General features: G+C 36.2%; 1 protein-coding gene across 3 annotated transcripts in view; it reads right to left on the bottom strand.

The window, feature by feature from the left end:
- DPYD (dihydropyrimidine dehydrogenase) overlaps positions 1-19,070 on the bottom strand; it is a 331,601-nt gene that overhangs the window by 293,055 nt on the left and 19,476 nt on the right. For all 3 annotated transcript variants that reach the window (XM_090146313.1, XM_031614751.2, XM_090146314.1), the window contains exon 2: positions 6,012-6,122. Coding sequence is in view for 2 of the 3 variants with exons in the window: in XM_031614751.2 (XP_031470611.2) it covers positions 6,012-6,122 (111 nt within the window). In the remaining variant the exon portion in view is untranslated. The remainder of the gene's footprint in view (positions 1-6,011; positions 6,123-19,070) is intronic.

Below are 19,070 nucleotides of genomic sequence, written 5' to 3'. Positions count from 1 at the left end.
CATGAAAGCAGGGAAACCAAGATACACACTTAAGTATATACATTTCTAACTACAATTGAACAGCACAAGCACTCAAGGAATAAATTCAGAAAGCTAAGGCACTAAGAAAACTTCAATTAGCAAAGAATGAGAAGTGAGAAGAATGTTCTATATAGATGAGAAGAATTAAATAAAGAGAAGTAATTTGTTTGGATTGGCACGTATTTAACTTCAATGCTAACCCCTCAGTTTCTCTTGAGTTTTAAATTCTTATCTCACCTTTTAAGATGTTTAATATTTCCTCCTTCTCCATCTCCCTGACCCCTCCAAACGTTACACTTGTAGATTAGTACACTGCTTTCCTCCAGATATCCAAGAACACTTTTCAGCAATTGGCAGAAAAGTAGGTTTTTTTTCAGTAACCTATTTGTACACTCACTGGATATTGTTTTTAAATAGACTAATTTATTATTGGCTTTTAACAACATAGTGTAGAATACTTATTTTAAAAAGTTAAGATTTAAAATATATATATAAAATGATAAATTCAAGGATTATAATATGCATTTCTTTGAGCAAGGATAAATGTTATCATATATAAACATGTAAACCACTTTATTCTACTGAAATGATTGTAAATGCCAGCATATGGTATCGATACGAGGAAATGCAGAGTAATTAGTAAATCTAAAAAATGCATGAGCAGGAATTTGACTGCTAAATGATTAAACTGGTACATTTTAAAATTTGTATTAATATTTAATTATTGACACTGTGAGAAAAGAGAAAATCTCTTGATGTTACTTCTTATCTCTTTCTGATACTCAAAGTAACCCATGTATTATTCATATGAATAGTTTGTGCATATACAGTCAATCACTAGTTATATAAAAGAATCATTCTCAAATTCCCTAATCACCTCAATAGAACCTAATGCGATATTTTCCACATTTGGGAATCAGAGCATTTTATTTAAGAAATCAGCCTGGCCACGATGAATACAGTGCAGTCTGAGCAGACATCAGTTCAAAGAATCAGATGTCAAAGTGCTCCCTCTAATGTCCCTTAATCATCACACCAATTAGTGGTTGAATAGTGATGTGATTAAAAAGACTGCTGCTATCCTATACCTATTCAGACTAGTAGATTTCTACATATGTTCTACCAATTAATGTTTGAATAGAGCAGCGATTAGAGAGACATCTGCCATTGTATATCCATTCAGAAAAGAGCTAAGCTTACATATTCATATGCAATGAAGACAAAAATAAATATTTGCAAAGGTAAACTATACATTTAGATTATATATATAATTGAGTTGATTTCTGTTAATGAGAGTTCTCCATTTTACAATATGTGAGATTATTTTTTATTTATAAATATATACTCTTTCATCAATACAAGTCTAGAAATGGCCAAATTATTCATTGAGAAAGTATTTATTCATTAAGGTTCCTGATTTTAGGCTTTGGTGAACCAGGTTTCATATCTGTTTGCAATTTGCACTATTTCTGCTTCCAGCCATCAGTTACATGAGAACTGCTAACTTGATTATTCAGTGATATCTGATTGGGCACAAAAATCACATGACATTTTTCCATCTAATTGTAATGTAATACTTAAGGTAACAAAGTGATTACAGCTGTGAGAATCATTTATATCCATGTTTTCCTATACAAGTACAGACACCTGTATAGCAGAAGGTCCAAGTAAACTTTTTTTTTTGTACTTTAAATAAGGTTGTTGTTTTTTTTTTTTTAAACAGATTTTCATATGCAACAGTGACAGCCACCGAAATACTGCCAAAATTAAAAGAAGTTTGAAATTTTACCCCCTAATTATTACTGTTTTAAGGGAGTAAACACATCCTCTGAAATTAAAGAGCAACATAATCTGTTACATCTTACAGCTAAGTGCAGGTCTCAGCACAAACCAATCTGGTAGCTGCATCGTAACATTGCACAGAAGACAAGGCAAAGAATTTGGTTCTCTTTGATGGCTAGAATGAACTACAGAACAGCAAGAGAGTCTTGACCCAAAATGATGTCACTTAAAAAAAAAAAAGGCTGAGCTTAAAAGTTATTTTGTTCAAAAAAGAAAAGCTCATGTTGCAAAATGTTGATCAGGCTTAGCAAATGTAAGGACAAAGAACAATGCTACTACTGCCAGAAAATCAATACTGTTACAGGCTATGGCAATTAGCTACAAACCAATTTAAACCCCATTTCCTTTTTGTCTTTTTAGTTGAAATATTTCCAACTCTTCCATCTGGAACAACTTCTACTATTATTTTTTAAATGCAGAATCTGAAGAAATTCTGAATACATAGATAGGTTTGTATCATCTTCTACACTAAGTAGGTACCACAATTTGTCTTTCTTTAAAAAAAGTGCTGCAATACAACATCCTACTGAATTATCCAGCAACAACTTATAACATTTCTATAAAACTGTACAAAAGCCACAAATCTGCACATGTATGCAGACAAGCAGAATTTAGCCCATAACACTTAGAAACCCTAATCACAAGCAAGGACTTCAGCATGGTGCTAGCTGTAATGCAAATGCGCACAGTAAGTGCCCTGCTAGCTCCTGGCTGAGCAGTCATCAAGCATAAAATGCTTACCAAAATTGAAGAACAGCAAGATGGCAACCATAAATAGAAACATAAATCTGATATCTAAAACAATCCTGAATTGTTGAGGAAAATCTTGAAATCAAAATATAACCAGAATCAAAAACTCACAACATCCACAGTTCATTCCTTTGCTCAGGTTTTATCTATTAAATTGATGACCTAATGTGACCTAAATCTACCATCCTTACCGAAGATCTACTGTCAGTATAGGCACCTCAGAACTTTTCTATGTTGAATTTCCTCTGACAAAGTGATCTTTTTTCCCCAGACACACTCCTGAAATTTATGCCACCTTCCAGCATGACTCAGAAGATGCCAACTCAGAACTAACGTTTAGGTTCAGCATTGCTACCAAGGGTGACCCATGTACTCTGATCTAAAGCTGACAAAATTTCTGAAGTTGAATGATTGTGTATCTACAGCAATAAATCACTTTTACAACAAAATTTGGTTGCTAAACACACTAAATAAGCAACAGCACTTATTGAAAGTGTAACTGGGCTATCCTTGAAGAGCACTGATGAAAAACACTGACATTCAGTTTCCACTTCAGAACTCATTTAATGGGCAAAAGTGTCTCAGAGCAGACGAGGAGTTAAAATTCCACTTGTATAATTATTCTGAAGAAATATTTAAGTCTGCCATCTGGAAGTACATTAGACATTACCAAGTCACTGTGTGTATGCCTCAGCAGATGCAGCTTTTGTTCAGAGTTTTGAGAGCTGTTAATTTAATTAGTTTTGTATTTTCATACTCCCACCTTCCCTCTAACAGTAATTCCGCTAAGACAGCATCAGCCATGTTTCAAAAGAATCCAAAGCTAAAAGGCAAATTCTGATTTTAAGGAAATGCAAAGTAGTACACTTCCTCCTATGGTCTTTCTTAAGAGTCTGACCTGTCCATTAAGAGGTGCAATTGTTACTGCCAATGGTTTTTTAGACTATAACAAGAACTATGCTCTATATACCCTTCCCTACATTATAGTTTTCATACTTTCAGAAGGGCAGGAAAGCATTTTTTTTGTTTTTGCCTACTTATCATTGATGACCTGGAAGATATAAAAGTCCCACTGTCCCCACAGATCTCCGTGCAGTAATGCATTATTCCAAACCAAATTGCTTCTTATGAGGGCTGCTCTGAAAGTAGCGCCTCCTATTTTATGATGTTGGCCCACACCAACAAGAGGGAGATGTTGGTGGAACAGCAGGAGTGGCTCAATCTTCCTACTATTATTGCATTACATTTTGCTGCCATGTGACAGATGGCAGAAAAGAAGTAGCCTGACAAAATGGTGTCTGACATGGAAGTGTGTATGAAGCAGAGGTGTGTCACTGAATTCCTCTATGCAGAAACAGGTAGATGCCCCATTAAGTGCCATGGTGGTGATGGATTGACGGTTGAACTAAACGATCTTAGTGGTCTTTTCAACCTTAATGATTCTATGACATAAGAGTCATTGCTTTCAGAGCATTCTACATAGATTGTAAAACAATTAAGAAATACCATCACACTATATTTGAGGACATTCAGAATTTCTTTTGAATCAAAATTCAGCCAAGACATACAAACTAGCTATGAACTCAAGATCCATGCTGTTTGCATGGCCCAATAATTTCAGGCCTTAGGGCTTCAAGAACTTTTAAGACAATGAGGTACACATTACTAGGAGTAGGAATGTGGGAAGATTAGGGAGCTTGTAAAAAGCTAGACACTTTCAATTACCAAAAAAATCTTCAAATATCCAGATTTTATGAACTGAACGTATAAAGATCAAATGGAAAATTCAGAGACAGTAACAAACACTTAAAGGCTAAGAGCTTTAGAAAATGTGTGAACACATTCATCAGAAAGATATATATACGTGCACCATAACTGGAGCTTCAACCAACTATGTAATGAATAATTTCCATAGGAACAGCTGATGAGGTTACTGCAGAGGTGTCTGCTACCCCTACTGCATGGATACCTAAAGCCTCTTATCAAAGTTTCTGAAAGCACAGGAGTTCACAAGCTCAGTATTGATTTCAGGTCACCTGAAAACATCAGTATGTAAACTGCAGCTGCCCAGCAGCTGCTTACTGAGCAACTACCTGCACAACACAGAAACAGTTGTGGGCAATAACTGCACTGCACATCTTAAAGAAATCATCCCTGTTCACAAACCCAAGCTTTATGTTATTGTTGTAACAACTGGGAAAAACCTAAACTAACAAATAAGAAAATAGGAATGTTAGCTACAGTAACACAGAGATTCTTGTCATTGATTTACAAAGCTAAGAATCATTATTAATAGAGGATGTCTGGAATACTAAGGATATCCCAGGTTGCTTTTCCCTGCAAATATTTGTTGGTCATACTGGATTTCTTTATTTTGAGAAAATTTTATTTAAAAAAAAATAGGTTCAAGTTGACCCAAATTAGTCACAGAAGGTGTTTTGGTAACACTATTAAAACACATCACAATTCTGTACACATGCGGGAAACAGTTTAGAGATGCAGAAATAGTACTCTGGAAGTAGGACTTTACTCCTTTGAATTTAGAGGATTATCTAACAGAATCTGTAGGAAGACCATAAAAGCCCTACAGACCTTCTAATCAGCCAAGAGATCAAAGAGACAACCATGTCTGATTGGATTAGCCAAATATCACACTGAGACTAGGAATTTAAATACCTAGAAAGAAAAAGGTGATATTTAATGGCAGAAATTCTGAACACTATAGCCATTTTATAATAAAAATACATTTATTCCAATACCTATTTCCTGAAAAAAAAATTCAAAGTAAAAAACTTTAAAATCGAGAACTATGTTTTAATACCAGTTTCATATGTTTATAAAATATATACGTCTTCATGTATGTATATGGCACATGTATATATACACATACAAAAAAAAGTGTGTATTGTTCCCCTATTTCTGCACGGAACCAATAGCTATAACTCAGAAAAAAAAAACAACAGAAGTGCTACTCTTCCCAGAGTTACTCATGGGAAACAGAAACAAGAGGAGCAAGCAGGCAGCAGCCATGCAGAGCGGAAAGGAGGCAGCCAATGCTGGCAACCCAGAGCAAGCAGTTCTGCAGGGCTCAGGGAAGCAGTGAGCCGGATGCCATAATCACAGGTGCTCAAGACTGGTCTGACTCCAGAACAAGAGGGAAACAAGTCACTTCAAAGATGTACCAGCTCCCCAAAAAAGAAAGATGTATGGCATGTACCAGTTCTGAAGAAGGATATTGCTCATCACAAAGTAACAATTTATCTGCAGGAGCAGAACTAGAAGACAACTTTGGCTACAGAACACCGCAGGAAATTCAAGTTTGAATTTCCCACACAACTGAGATTTCAGCCTCAATAATTTGTTGCATATTTCAGATGCAATAATAAGTGTCTACTTACAGAACAACTTTTGTCAGAATTCCTTTTCCAATGCTTCTTGACTTGTTTCTTTTTTACAGTTGAATGAAGAGTTGCATGAGTCTGTGTTCGGGGGTTTAAAGTCAGGAGGTTCTGTAAAAGAAAAGAGAAAATACAAAAAAAAAGATTTGAATTTTCCAAAAATGCGTTTGAAGCTTCTTAAATCACAACAAATATTTATTTACACTGCTATGTAAAACCATAACAACAGCATTTTAGCATAACATCATAGGAATCTGTTTAGATTTTCATTGTCCACAATGCTTAGTTTCTGAACGTTTAAAAGGTATTCCTGGAATATCTATAAAGCAGCATTACATCAAGCAGCCAGCCACCCGTATGATAACAATTTCCACTCCCAACATTTCCAATCTAGGCCACATGGAAACGTGCGATTCTACTTCATTATGATGCTCCAAACAAAAATTGTACAGCAAAGCAAAACATGTAAAAAGATTTTAAAGCACTCATGCTGTTTTTACACATTTTATCACGTCAGTATGACCTCCAGCTTTTCCTTCACAAGAACTTGCTTTTGCACATGGTGACCTGATAAGTTACCCTCATTACAAATATTCCCTTCTTTAGTGTTTTTACTTGCAAGAACACAAATGCTGGAATACAGCAGTACTTTTAAGTGACAGTTGTAGTCAGAAAACATGGGCAGACTGAACTTTGTAAAGTCTTTCATTAAAGAGTAACTTGAAAAATTAAGTCAGCCTTTTGGAACTCAAGCTTTTCTTCAGCTTAAGCAAATGACAGGTTTCTATAGCAAAACTGACCTCGTATAATTCAAAGGGCAAGTGTGAACAGTATGCAAGTGACAGATCAAGAATCAGATCTGAGATAGAGAACCAAAACAGACATACTCTTTGTTGTAACTTTTGAAATTGGTTTTTGTAAGATTTTCTTTAAAAAAAAATCCACTTTAGCACTATACGTCTACGCTGCAGTGAATAGGGTGTACTCATTGTTGCTATGCATCAGAGACATACAAGACTGACTTACAGAGCTAGAGACAGAAACTGACAAATGTGATAGGTTATGTATATCAGAATGCTTCCTGATTTTAAAAGTTCGCTTGAGTACATCTGCTTGTGCGGGTGATAAAGATGAAAAAGCAACCTGCACTGCATTTAGCAATTTATGTTTATGTGGTTTGGGTTTTTAGGGGTTTTGGGTGCGTATTTTTTCTCCCTGTGTTTGGGTTGCTTTGGTTTGGGGTTATTTTGTTGTTGTTGCTTTTTAAGGCAAAGCGGTAGTGTTCTAAGGAGGTGCTTACAGGATGTAAACAGATGCAGCTCCACAATCCCAGCACGACAGGTTCTGCTCCATCTCTGGGTGTTCCCCAGCTGAATATCTCAGGCAAGATGTGGCAACCAACTGCATTCAGTGGTGGTTTATGCTAATTTCTTTCATTCTTAATTAAAACAGAGCAGGGACACTCACATAAGGGATGTCACTTACAGCATCTCTGCTGCTACATTAATTTCTCAAGCTGATCAAACTCAGTTGTCAGAGCACATCTGACTCGCTGTTGATAGGCCAGTGAGTGCCCAAATCACCCAAACTGGACAGTAAGTCTTGAATCACGCATGCATTTGAGCAAAATCTTGCCTACTATCTTTTGTAATTGCTTAATGCAGTACTCTTGGCCATGAATATTATAATTATTTTAGCAAGCTCTGAAATGAATTGCAAATTTCTAGTAATAAACCGTAACAGATGTACTCCACTGGGTACAGCACCAGTTGGTTTAAAATGTGGAACAAATGGTGGGGCAAGCCAAGGACGGAAGAATCCCCATATGTTTGCTCCTGTTGGAATTCTGCAACAGGAGTATGGCTCCAAGTGCAACAGTTGCAGAAATCCAAAAGGACTGCATAGTCCAGTATGTTCCAGAATTAAATCTGAAATAAAATTGGCACACTATTAAGAACATACTAAATCACATATACAATACAAAAATTGCTTATATTCCCACTACTTAAATAATACACTGCCAAAATCTGGGATTGCTGACCTAGGTGACTATTTCAGCTACAAGTCCCTGATGTTTAAAAATAACTCAGAAGTTAACTGCTTGAATGGAAAAGTAATGCAAATGCTTTTGAGTCTTTTTAACTGTCAGAAAGGAAAATTAGTGAGGGTATTTTCTTCCTATTCATTTCAGTTCCCTGGTTGGCTTTCAGCAGCTTATGGCTAGTCAGACATTTAGTAAATTTAACAAATACATTCAGGTAAGTCAGCCAATAAGTGGAAAATTACTGAGAAGAAAGTCCTGGAGGGACTGTTGCAGCTAACTTAATATATGCACCTAGCTAAACAAAAATAAATTGCATGTGAAAGAAAAGAAACCTGAGGCCCTGATCTTTCAAATACACTGGCCATCACAAAACAGGGGAGAACTCTTTGGTAAGGATAATTATCTGGGCATCTGTTATCTTGCTTGTCCCAATCCCACACTTATTCTGCTACATAAATTCTCTCTCTTGCCAGATGAGCTGTCATTTGATCTTTCCAGATGTTGAAAAGGCAATATTCAAACTCCCAAACAGAGCTGGTGGATACATACTATATCCCTTTTCAGAGCACTGTGAAGTCTGGACCTCACTTTAAGATGCTATTTGAATAATCAAGTACCTATAAATCATATATTTACTGTTAATGTACGTGATTATATTTATTAAAATAAAAACAAAGTAGGCATAAATCCATTTTCATTAATGACTGCTAATCTGAACATAACGCTGGTGCATTTTCGCAGAAATCTGTTTAGGTACTGTGTTGATGAAGAAAGAAACAAGGTTGTAAATACACAGAAATAAATTTGGCTCACATTGCGTACATCCTCTTGGCACAGCTGAACACTATGCATACTGGAGTTAAACTAGCAGCCTTGTACCACAATGACAGTTACTGGCACCACCAAAGTATTCTCCATTATTTACCCAGATGAGTTAGAATACTGCCTCTACAGATTCGCTCAAAATCCAGTACAGTAAGGAATTAATTTAATGATCATCCATGACAGTTTGTTCTTTCATGTCTTTTACAATACTAAAAAATACTAACAAATAGTTTCTTTTTCTAATATATTCTAACATTTTCTAATATATTCACTTCAAGAATGGAAGGTATTTGCTGTGAATAATATAAACTAACTTACGTCGCAAGTATCCCAAAGTGCTATGAACTACTCATATCTAATGTACACGTGGCATGTTTAAGTCATAGCTGCTGTTTTTAAATTTTGAGAAATTAACAATAAATGGTTTATGTTGATCTGTGCCAACACTGCTTCTGAGAAAGAATAAACTTGCCATAAGCTATTCATTAGATGTTTATTGCTCCGTTTTTACTTTAAAGGCTATGATTAACAAGTCTACATGAAAAAAAAATACTTATCTAATCTTCACTATCATCTATTAATGAAAAGGCTGTAGAAGCTTTTAAAACAGCATGTTATATTACAGTGAGTAATTTTTCAAGTCTTTGATTTAGTATTACTCCAAAATAAGTGATTTCAAGGCAGTCACTTGGGATAGAAACACATTCTGTTATTGGGAGTCTTATTTCTGGTGCAGCATTTCCAGATAATTGAAGACAGATTTCACATTGTCCTGCAGTAATCCAGTGTTAATATAATTCTCTATACCAGATATTTATTTCATTAAGAAGTGTCATAGCCATTTTATTTCCATCTTATAAAGTCATCCTTTTAGCTGAAAATCTTAAGAAGCTATTGCAATTAAATGATCTTTAATTAAAAGCATATTCAGAAAAATAAAATAGAAAGTTTTGGAAGCACTATGCTTATTAGTAATGTTTCGACGCCAACTAGGGAAAGATAGAAAGGGATTTGACTTCCAAGGATGATGTTCTAGCACGGCATTAGGAAAAAAAAAAAGATTTGAGCAATATTTTCCTGCTTTCTTACTGAACTTCCTAACTGAAGGATGGGAAAAACAGTAAAAAATAGAAAATGGTGAGTGAGAAAACAGGGAGGCCCAGTTTGTGTAGACATTTTCACAAGTAACAGGAAATGTTCTCCTTAGCTTGAACTCCTGAGCTACACAGAATACATTGAGTTCTGCCATGAACAAACACGGTGCATACACAAAGGCAGACTTTCTTCTGTATTGTCTTAAGATAAATTCCTGGAAACTTTTTTTCTTTTTGCCTCTGCTTTCAAATTGGATTGCAGTCTTTTATAGAATGATGCCACTTCTACTTCTAAGGCATACATTTTCTTATAGCATTATATTGCACTGAGGCTAGATAGCCTTTGTTCCTGACAAGTTAACACATCAATGAAAAGCGTGAAATACACAAGGCTCTTCCATCTTCCAAAAACAACATCCTAAGATTGAAGTCTGTTTAATGGGCCAAGTTCAGACAATGATGTTAAGAAAGTACAGTTTACATCATCAATGGGACTGCAGTACCTCCAAGGCAGTCTTAGAGAAGTCCTTCTCATCTAGGGCAGTCTTTGTAAGATACACAGAGTTTTTAAAGCTTGTCTTTACAAATTCAGCTTTGAAGTATTCCACATTTTTTTCAAATTAACAACCCTAGCAAGACGTCCCAGTCACCTGGACCTTAGCTCTCACTTAAAACAGAAAGCCTGGTTAAAAATTGAACACCAAAGGTTACTCTCTGTCTCTGGAAGAACTACAGCTAACACCAATGAGTTACATCAGGAGTATTTATTCCTAAGTGATCCTCATTTTTGCAACTGGTAAATCAAAGGTAGAATAAGGATTAGAAAAGATCTCTACAGGTTTGACACAGGTCACAGTATTAAAACTGTATAGGTTTATTGATAAGACAAAATTATTTTCATAGCTTCTGTCCACTTCCTCCAGCACACAGGGAAATTTCTTATTAACAGCCCCAGAACACCTGCTGAGGCTCACCATAGATCAATGAGCATACAGCCATAACAAAGTCACTGAAAATGCAACTGTTCATATACAAACTACGAGCATAAATGTGATCTCAAGCATTATTTGGTTCATTTTACCATAAAGTTCAGTTCAGCCCCTGCAATACATAGGTCATATCCTATTTTACTCCAGCTGCTCTACTGAGCATCCTTAGCTAAACTGCTTTATATGAGGGATGCTCTGAAAGTAATGCCTCCTATTATGTTGGCCCACAATGGCAGAGGTGGATGTTGGTGGTATGGCAATAGAGGTTGAACCTTCTCACCAATATTCCATTACATACTGTTGCTGTATGACAGATGGCAGCAGAGGGGCAGTCCAATAAATTGCAAGACAAGGCCCACAATGCATAAAGTGCTGTGCACTGTCTTTTGGGGTAGAAATGCGGCAGATTCTTCTGGATTTCCTGAAACCTGGACAAACCATCAACTCTGACCACTATATTGTGACAATGACAAAGGTGAAACTCCAGAGTCAGATGAGAGAAGACAACCTTTCTCTAGCAACATGATAACGCTAGGTCCCATACCGGTTTGAAGACTGTGGAACACATTGCTAATCTTGGCTGGACTGTCTTACTGCACCCACCCATACAGTCCAGACTTGGCACCTTTTGTCTTCCATCTCTTAGGGCCACTGAAAGATGGACTGTATGGACAACATCTTCCCAGATACAACATCCTCATAACAGCTGTGAAACAGTTGGTCATGTCTGTGCTGGTACAGATTTTTACGACCATGGCTTGCAGGCTCCTGTTTATCACTGGTGAAAGTGCATAGCTAATGGTAGTGACTATATTGAAAAATAGTATTTTATCACTGAGAATTTGCTCTATCAAATAGCTATATGTATCTGTTGAAGTTTTCATTAAAATAAATAGGAGGCATTACATTCAGAGCAGCCTATATGTATATATATCAATTAAAATTCAGCACTGGGTTAGGCATGCTAAGGAATGCATGTGGAGAGCAATTTAACCCACCCCATTCCATTAATCTACCCAATTCCCTTAAAAAGAGTTGTAATCTTCCTCACAGCAAGTAACATTAAATGTATTGCAAGGTACATATGTTCACCAAGTGAGCATAATGAGAACATATTTATTGTTTCTAAGAGTAATGAGCATACTAAACAATTAATTTCAGAGCTATGCAAGTGTTGAACTACTGACAGAAGCAAGTAACTAGAGTCTTTCTCCTGTTATTTTCTAGTACATGAAACTAATTTTATTAAGTGCTCGTCAGTGAAAGACCAAATAACCTGAAGTAGAAGTATTTGTTTTCATGAGATTGGATGACCCAGAATAATGAGTGTTTAAGAATTCTGTCAGCTAACAAAAAGATGACTCTATCCACTAATACCTCATTTTGCATTGCTTAGTTTACTTTATCTTTCACATCTGCTAGGCCTTCAGGAAAGCTGCATGAAGCACAAACAGATGCAGCACTTCAGCCATCATGCAAAGTCCCCATTGACTACAAGTAGAAATTCCACAGCACCAAATGAGCAAGGAAACATTCGAGTTCAAAAACAATTCAAAATATTAAGATAATCAAGATTTAAAAAAATAGTCATTATATTATATTTTCTAGAAGCCAATTCTATGTCATTTTTTGTTATCTGAGGACATGGGGAGAGTTGGGAGTTTCTCTATCCTGCTATTATATAGGATCATAGAATGGTTTGAGTTGGAAGGAACCTTTAAGATTAATAGAGTGCCTCAAACAAATACTTGTGTCAAATTTGTATTTCTTTTTACTGAAGTCTTGAACCAATGGGAAAAACATTGTAATCTACTTAACAGATAGATAATATACAGCTTAAACATATTTGGATGACTTCCTGAGATATTTCAAAAAAGAACAATGTGCTTTCACATTAGTCAGGCCTGATTTAATTGAGATGATGAAGGTCAGAGAAAGTAAGACAAAATGGAAAACTACAAAAACCAGCATGGGAATAGCATGGTCAACTTTCAGACATTCCTAAATCTAGAATCAAAAATTACCCCAGACAGCAAGGAGTTTATGAGGGAACTCCCCCAGGATTTTTTTCTGTGTGTTATTAGATACATTTCTGTTAAGACAAATGGCTGCACATATGGACAAAGGCACACGCTGGTTGTGATCCCATTTATATTATAATGTATCACAGTGTGGCAAGATACAATCCTCTCTATAAACGAGGATAAACTCCTCAGGTAAAATTTTCCATGGCCAGTGATTTATATTAGCATTCTATCTTCGAATAAGAGTCCTCAGCATCCAGAGAGTTAGAAGAGGGGTTCCCTTCCTGGATGGACAAACAGCTTCTGACCATGAAAGCTGTGAGCAAAGCAGATGAAACAAGGCTGAGGAGGGACAGGGGCTGGGGTCAGGCACTGAGCCCTGGGGCACACTGGGCAGGGCAGTTAAGCCATACCTGGGAAAGTATCCCACTTTGAATCACAACACTTATTTCTTCTCTGAGCCTCCTGAGTTCAGAGACTCAAGATAAGATCAAGAACTTGATGTCAGTGCATTATCTTATGGTAAGAACATTCTAGCTCTGTGCTGGTCACTGGCTTAACTTAGCAATTAGATGCCACATTTTCTTCTTTACATTTCCAAGTAGTTTTACATTTGCCCATGTGACAGACTGCTTTTATATCAGAACAAACTCATTTCTGGCATCTTCCTTTCCTCACACAGCCTGTGGTACGCAGTGAAAGTAAAAGTACTCTTTAGCAATAACATCAGAGTGTGCAGTCATCTTTGAGGTGCAGTCCTAGATCCAGTGTCAGTTATGTAGAAAGCAGCATTACCACAACAGTTTTACCACTAAATCTTCACATTCCTCAAATGTACATTATGTAAATACTGTCTCTTAAATTGAGTAGTTCTCTAAATCACCATCAAAAGTCAGTGAAGTCTTACTTTTCCATATACCTATGTTAACAAAATGTTGAATACCTCTGGAACTTTGTTATACGAGCAAAGATAATGCTTTAGCAATTAACAAAGAAGAAATATACACAACCATATGCACAGTTTGCCTAATTTTGCAGATACGTTAATTTTCATATAAAGAACTTGATTTCTCCACCTCAGCACTGTATTTATGCTAGGTACTACTGTAAAATATAAAAGGTTTATTAAAATGGGAAACATAAGCATTACTTGCTTCCCATAGATAACAAACACTGTTCTCTATTAGCAGAGCTCTGGGTGGTAAATTACTCCTTTGGAAGCTCAGCATGTGCTTGCCTTGACATAACTCATCTCTGCAGAAGTGCCTTGACCCTCACAAAGAAAACTGAAGTGAATACTCACCCTCTGTGCTTGAAGTTAAGTATCCAGGTAGTATCCCAGCATTCAGTGAATTATTCATATATTCAACACATTAAAAGCCATGCAGATTAAAGTGGGCTCAATGTTATAGCACCACAATCCAAAGTCCTCAGACCTGAGGTCACTCCAGAGCACCCTGCTCTGTGATAAGGCCTCATTCTCACATCATAAACAATACATCATATCAGAAGCTATTTGTGCTACCACATCAAAATCAGAGAAGGCACAGCTGGGCACAATTTTAAGAGCTCAACACGGCATTCTGCATTTATCTTATTAAATATATACTTTACTGCCTTTAAAAATAGAAAGGTTTCAATTTTGATGCAGTTGTCCTTCTAAGCCTACATTTAACTTTTTTAATATATTTTATCTTGTGAACTGTATAATCTTTAATCATCCAACTGATTGAATAAGTGCAAAAAAAAAAAAAAAAAGCACATCAACTCATCATCACAGCCAACTCTGGCTCCTTCGCTGCTATTTCTTTCAAAGCAAGTACAGGCATGGTCCCCACAGCCTGGTACCTTCTTCATCTTCCTAATAAAAAAAATCTTCCCTCTTTACATTTTTTCTGAAGCTTTAAGTTTACTTCAAAGGTCTAACAGAATTTTGTTGTTTCCTCATTATATTTATCTACGTCTCAATCACTAGCACACGGAATTATGCAATTGCTGTGTTACTCAAGGACTACTAAATAATATTTGTAACTGCTCACTCATATGGAGAGTCATTTTAAGTCCACAAGATCATCATACCCATACATCTACACTCTCACTTTTCTGCAAGATGACAAACCAACTGAAAGAGAAGACAAGCTCGGCTGCCTTTGTAAATAGCTTTAGTGCCAAAACCAAAAATAAGCCATTGTATCCCAACAATTGAACCCCTTAGATTAAACCTCCGCTCAATTGCAATTACAGGTGTTTGTTTGCTTAACCAGAGAGACCAAACTCACATTGGAGACATGTCAGTTAATGAAAAGTGAATGCTCTGCTGACTTTTGATCATGGGAGAGAAATTAGCATTAAAGTTATTACTGCTTTAAATTTAATCATTGGCAAAAACAGCAGAACTAATTTTAGCTGAGAGAAGTAATGTTCTGAAAACTTTGTTAAAGGTGATTTTCAAAGTCCAATAAATGAACTTGAAATGCAAGGCTGATGGTGACAATGCATATGCGAAAGATCTAGTACATTCACTGCTTGAAGCATGTGTGAAGAATTTTTATGCTTATACCAATGTGCCAAGCATATCTATATTGACTTTCTAAATCTGTTGCAACGCTAAGAAGCAGCAAATGAGAAAATTTCAGTGGCAACTGTTTAATGCAATGGTAAAATACAAAACTGATGCTTTCAGCTTCACTACTGTAGTTTCACTACTGATTTCCTAGTAAACTTGTGCATACAAAAGAGTAACTAGCCAAAAAAGGAAATAAGCCTGTAGAAGCAAAGTCAAAGCATGAAGAATTTGCTAATTATTTACTATAAGGAGTAAGGGATTGATACCTAAGGTTACAAATTAAGATATTTTTCACTTATCAGACATTTGATAACAGAGTTTTCAAGGAATAAAACTATCATCCGATGCAAGTAAGGCAGGAGGACACTGTGGCCAATTTTTCCTTTTTTAATATCTCTTTTCCTATGCAGAGCTACAGATTATTTCTACGGAGTCACCTTTAAGCAAAGAAATCCCATATGACACTCCATAAATAAATAGGGTGTCACATGCATTTTAGATGACAACAAAAATGTATTGATAATGGGGAAAATGAAAACAATTCCTTGGAGTTCTTCACTTGTATTCAACAATTTTGATTTTTAAATCCAACACTAAACGTTACTGAACATGTGGGCCAGAAGCACTTGTGATACTCTTAAAAAAAAAAACAGGATAACCCAATTAGGACTCTTAATCTTAAATTATAACAGCAAACATTTGGATTCTGATCTACCCTACTTTGTCTTATTCTTATAGACAAAATTTTAAACATTTTATGAAGAGCATTTGATGTTGTAGCATTATTTTTCGAAATTACTTAATAAGCCAAATTACATTTGTGTGATGACATCTCTGAATGGGGAAGAATTATCACTTTTATCATTTCTAAAGGTTTATAAAAACACAATCAATTATCCTATAAATGTACAGTAATGATTCTAAAGCTTTGAATTTCCAGTTGCTAAAAGGCAGACTTTAAGCACTGGATTTTCAGAAAAAATAATTCCTCTCTTTCTAACAGGACAAAGCCCCCACTCCTAGACTACAATATACATGACCCCAAAGCTTCATTCATTTAGAATGGAAATGTCTAGGAAAACTCTTGTCTCAGATCAGCATTGCTTTCTTTGTGGTTTGGTAAGAGCAACAGCACATACTGAAGAGTATCAGAAACAGCTGCAGCATAAGCAACAATACTTAGTAGACCAGGAACGATACAAATGAGAAGTACCCAGGTAACCATTAGATAAATGCTTTAGGTAATTTCCTGCTCTTCTTTATCTGACAGAACCTCCTCTCCCAGTGCCAAGGTTTGAAAGCAAGCAAGCGACTCTGCTTCATTTGAGAGTAAATAATTCACAGTTCTGAAAACTTTTTCTTATCATACCCTACCAACAGAGGACTTGGCCCTTCAGTCAATAGTATCAGTTTCCTCTGCCACATCAAAAAGCTGGCATTTACTCAGCCTGGAGGTTTTCTGAGCAGATAGTATTTTTGTTCTTTTCTGCACTGCTGTATTCGTTCCTGCATTTTAATCAGTGTTCTAGACCAACTTCTGCTGTGGTTATCTCACTGGATTTTTTTTTTCCTCCCAAAGCCTTTTGTTACTCTCACTTCCATCTGTTTGCAAGAGCTATGTACAAGCTTCATAAAATTGTTAAAATTTTGAATTTTTAATTGGAACCGAAGGAAAGGCATTATCAAACATGGTGTTAAAACAGAAGGGGAATTAATAGGTCTGGGAATAATCTCCAATCACCCAACTCAAAATGTTCCCATCAGCATGCACACATGTAAGCATGTAATCAAACTCATACAAGTGGATGTTGCCCCTCAGTTTGAAAATTGCTGATATTGACATGGAGTTATTATACCCCTAAAACTGACAAATATATTTATCAAGGTTGAAATCAGATCCTGTATTCACATGCAGTTATTTTCCAAAATACTACACCACATGCAATACACAGATTCTCACACCAATTGCTGAAAACATTCCTTGAGAGTCAATACAGGGACCTAAAATGACATACCAAGAAAAATAAGACCATCCAGTTTGAAATCTGTCAGCACTAAATCAGTGGCAAATCTGGTACTCACTCCCATTCTTGCCCTGAGCAGTAAGTGATGGAGCATTTCTTCAATGCTGATTTAATTTACAATTAGGGCGCAGCCATTGCATTTAGGAAAATTCTATCTCAAAAACCTCATTTCTAACCTTAACATGTGACATAATATGAAAACTGCTGACACAAATAATTGACTGCTTCATTATAAATAAGAACACTAAGAATTTTTAAATGCCTCATAAATTCATATTAACTCTATGCTATTGATTTCAGAAAAGTTCATTTCATTTTCACAGCAATATTCCGTGATCCGAGCACTTAAAAAAAAATCACTTTTCTCAGTTTTAACTGTCATTGAAATATCCTTCATTTCAAAGATATCAAGAAATTATCACTATTCATTTTCAATACAAAGCCTCTTACATTTCAGCTGTCATTTTCAAAAAAATCATACTGAAAATAGTGTTTCTAAGCAGAGTTCAGTTGCAGCGTAATAAGTAATAATTTCATCAATTAGCAGTATTCAGCATCCACTGAGAGTTCTCTCACTATTATTTTATTCATAGAGTCCTTTGTGGAAGTAGCATACTAAAAAGATCCATTTATCCTTCAAGGTTTTTCATAAATGTGTCATACATCTTAGAAAACAATTGGTTATTATTCTCACTCAATCTAAATAACTATAATAACTTCCAGGTGTAAAACCTCCTTTTATACCTCCAATCTTCTTTAATCACATTATGGGTCTACATTTTTAATAGCCTATTCTAACACTTCTACCTACTTTTACACATGCATTCTGGAGTTGCACATAGATGCTAGACATGCCTGGATGGGAGGGGAGCTGCCTTATTGTTAAGAGCAGAATAGAAAGGGGTTTTGTACAATGCACTTCAGAATCAAGGCAAAAACAGGCATTTTATAATGAGCTAGATGGTAGCATAGATGTTAATGGTGCAAAGGCTGTAGAGGAAAATGCTGCAATTGTTAAATTCTGTGATAGCTCGCTTGCAGCCTTGCAGATAAGAGCCTATTTTATTTCTCCTTTCCCCTGGATCCCTCCAGGCATCAGCCCATTTCTTCACACCCACAAAGACGCATCCTGGCTTCCGTCCTTTCACCTCAAGACTGAAAAGTTTCCCCTTCAAAGCAGTGCACCATTCTGTAAGGAATGCTGGAAATGTGGCTGAGCAACACAGTGACCTCTCAGGGCTGGAGGAGAGCACAGTACAGAACCAGGAGCTGTAGTTGGAAGGAGCAGCCTAGAGCCCAACTGTGCTACATTCACTCCAGGTCACTGAGATGTCCTAGTGTCTCAGCAAATCCTAACCAGGACAGCTCATTCCAACAGAACATTCAATTTAAATAAAACCTGAGAGCATACTTAAAGTCAAAAGAGCATAGGAAAAGCGTGCAGTAATATATTAATATACACAGCACCACAACAATGTAACCATCTGAAAAAG

The sequence above is a fragment of the Phasianus colchicus genome, chromosome 9, assembly GCF_987193195.1.
Source record: "Phasianus colchicus chromosome 9, bPhaCol1.hap1.1, whole genome shotgun sequence".
Taxonomy (NCBI): domain Eukaryota; kingdom Metazoa; phylum Chordata; class Aves; order Galliformes; family Phasianidae; genus Phasianus; species Phasianus colchicus.
The sequence above is the reverse complement of the archived record's forward strand: the minus strand, read 5'-3'. Positions and strand labels throughout refer to the sequence as shown.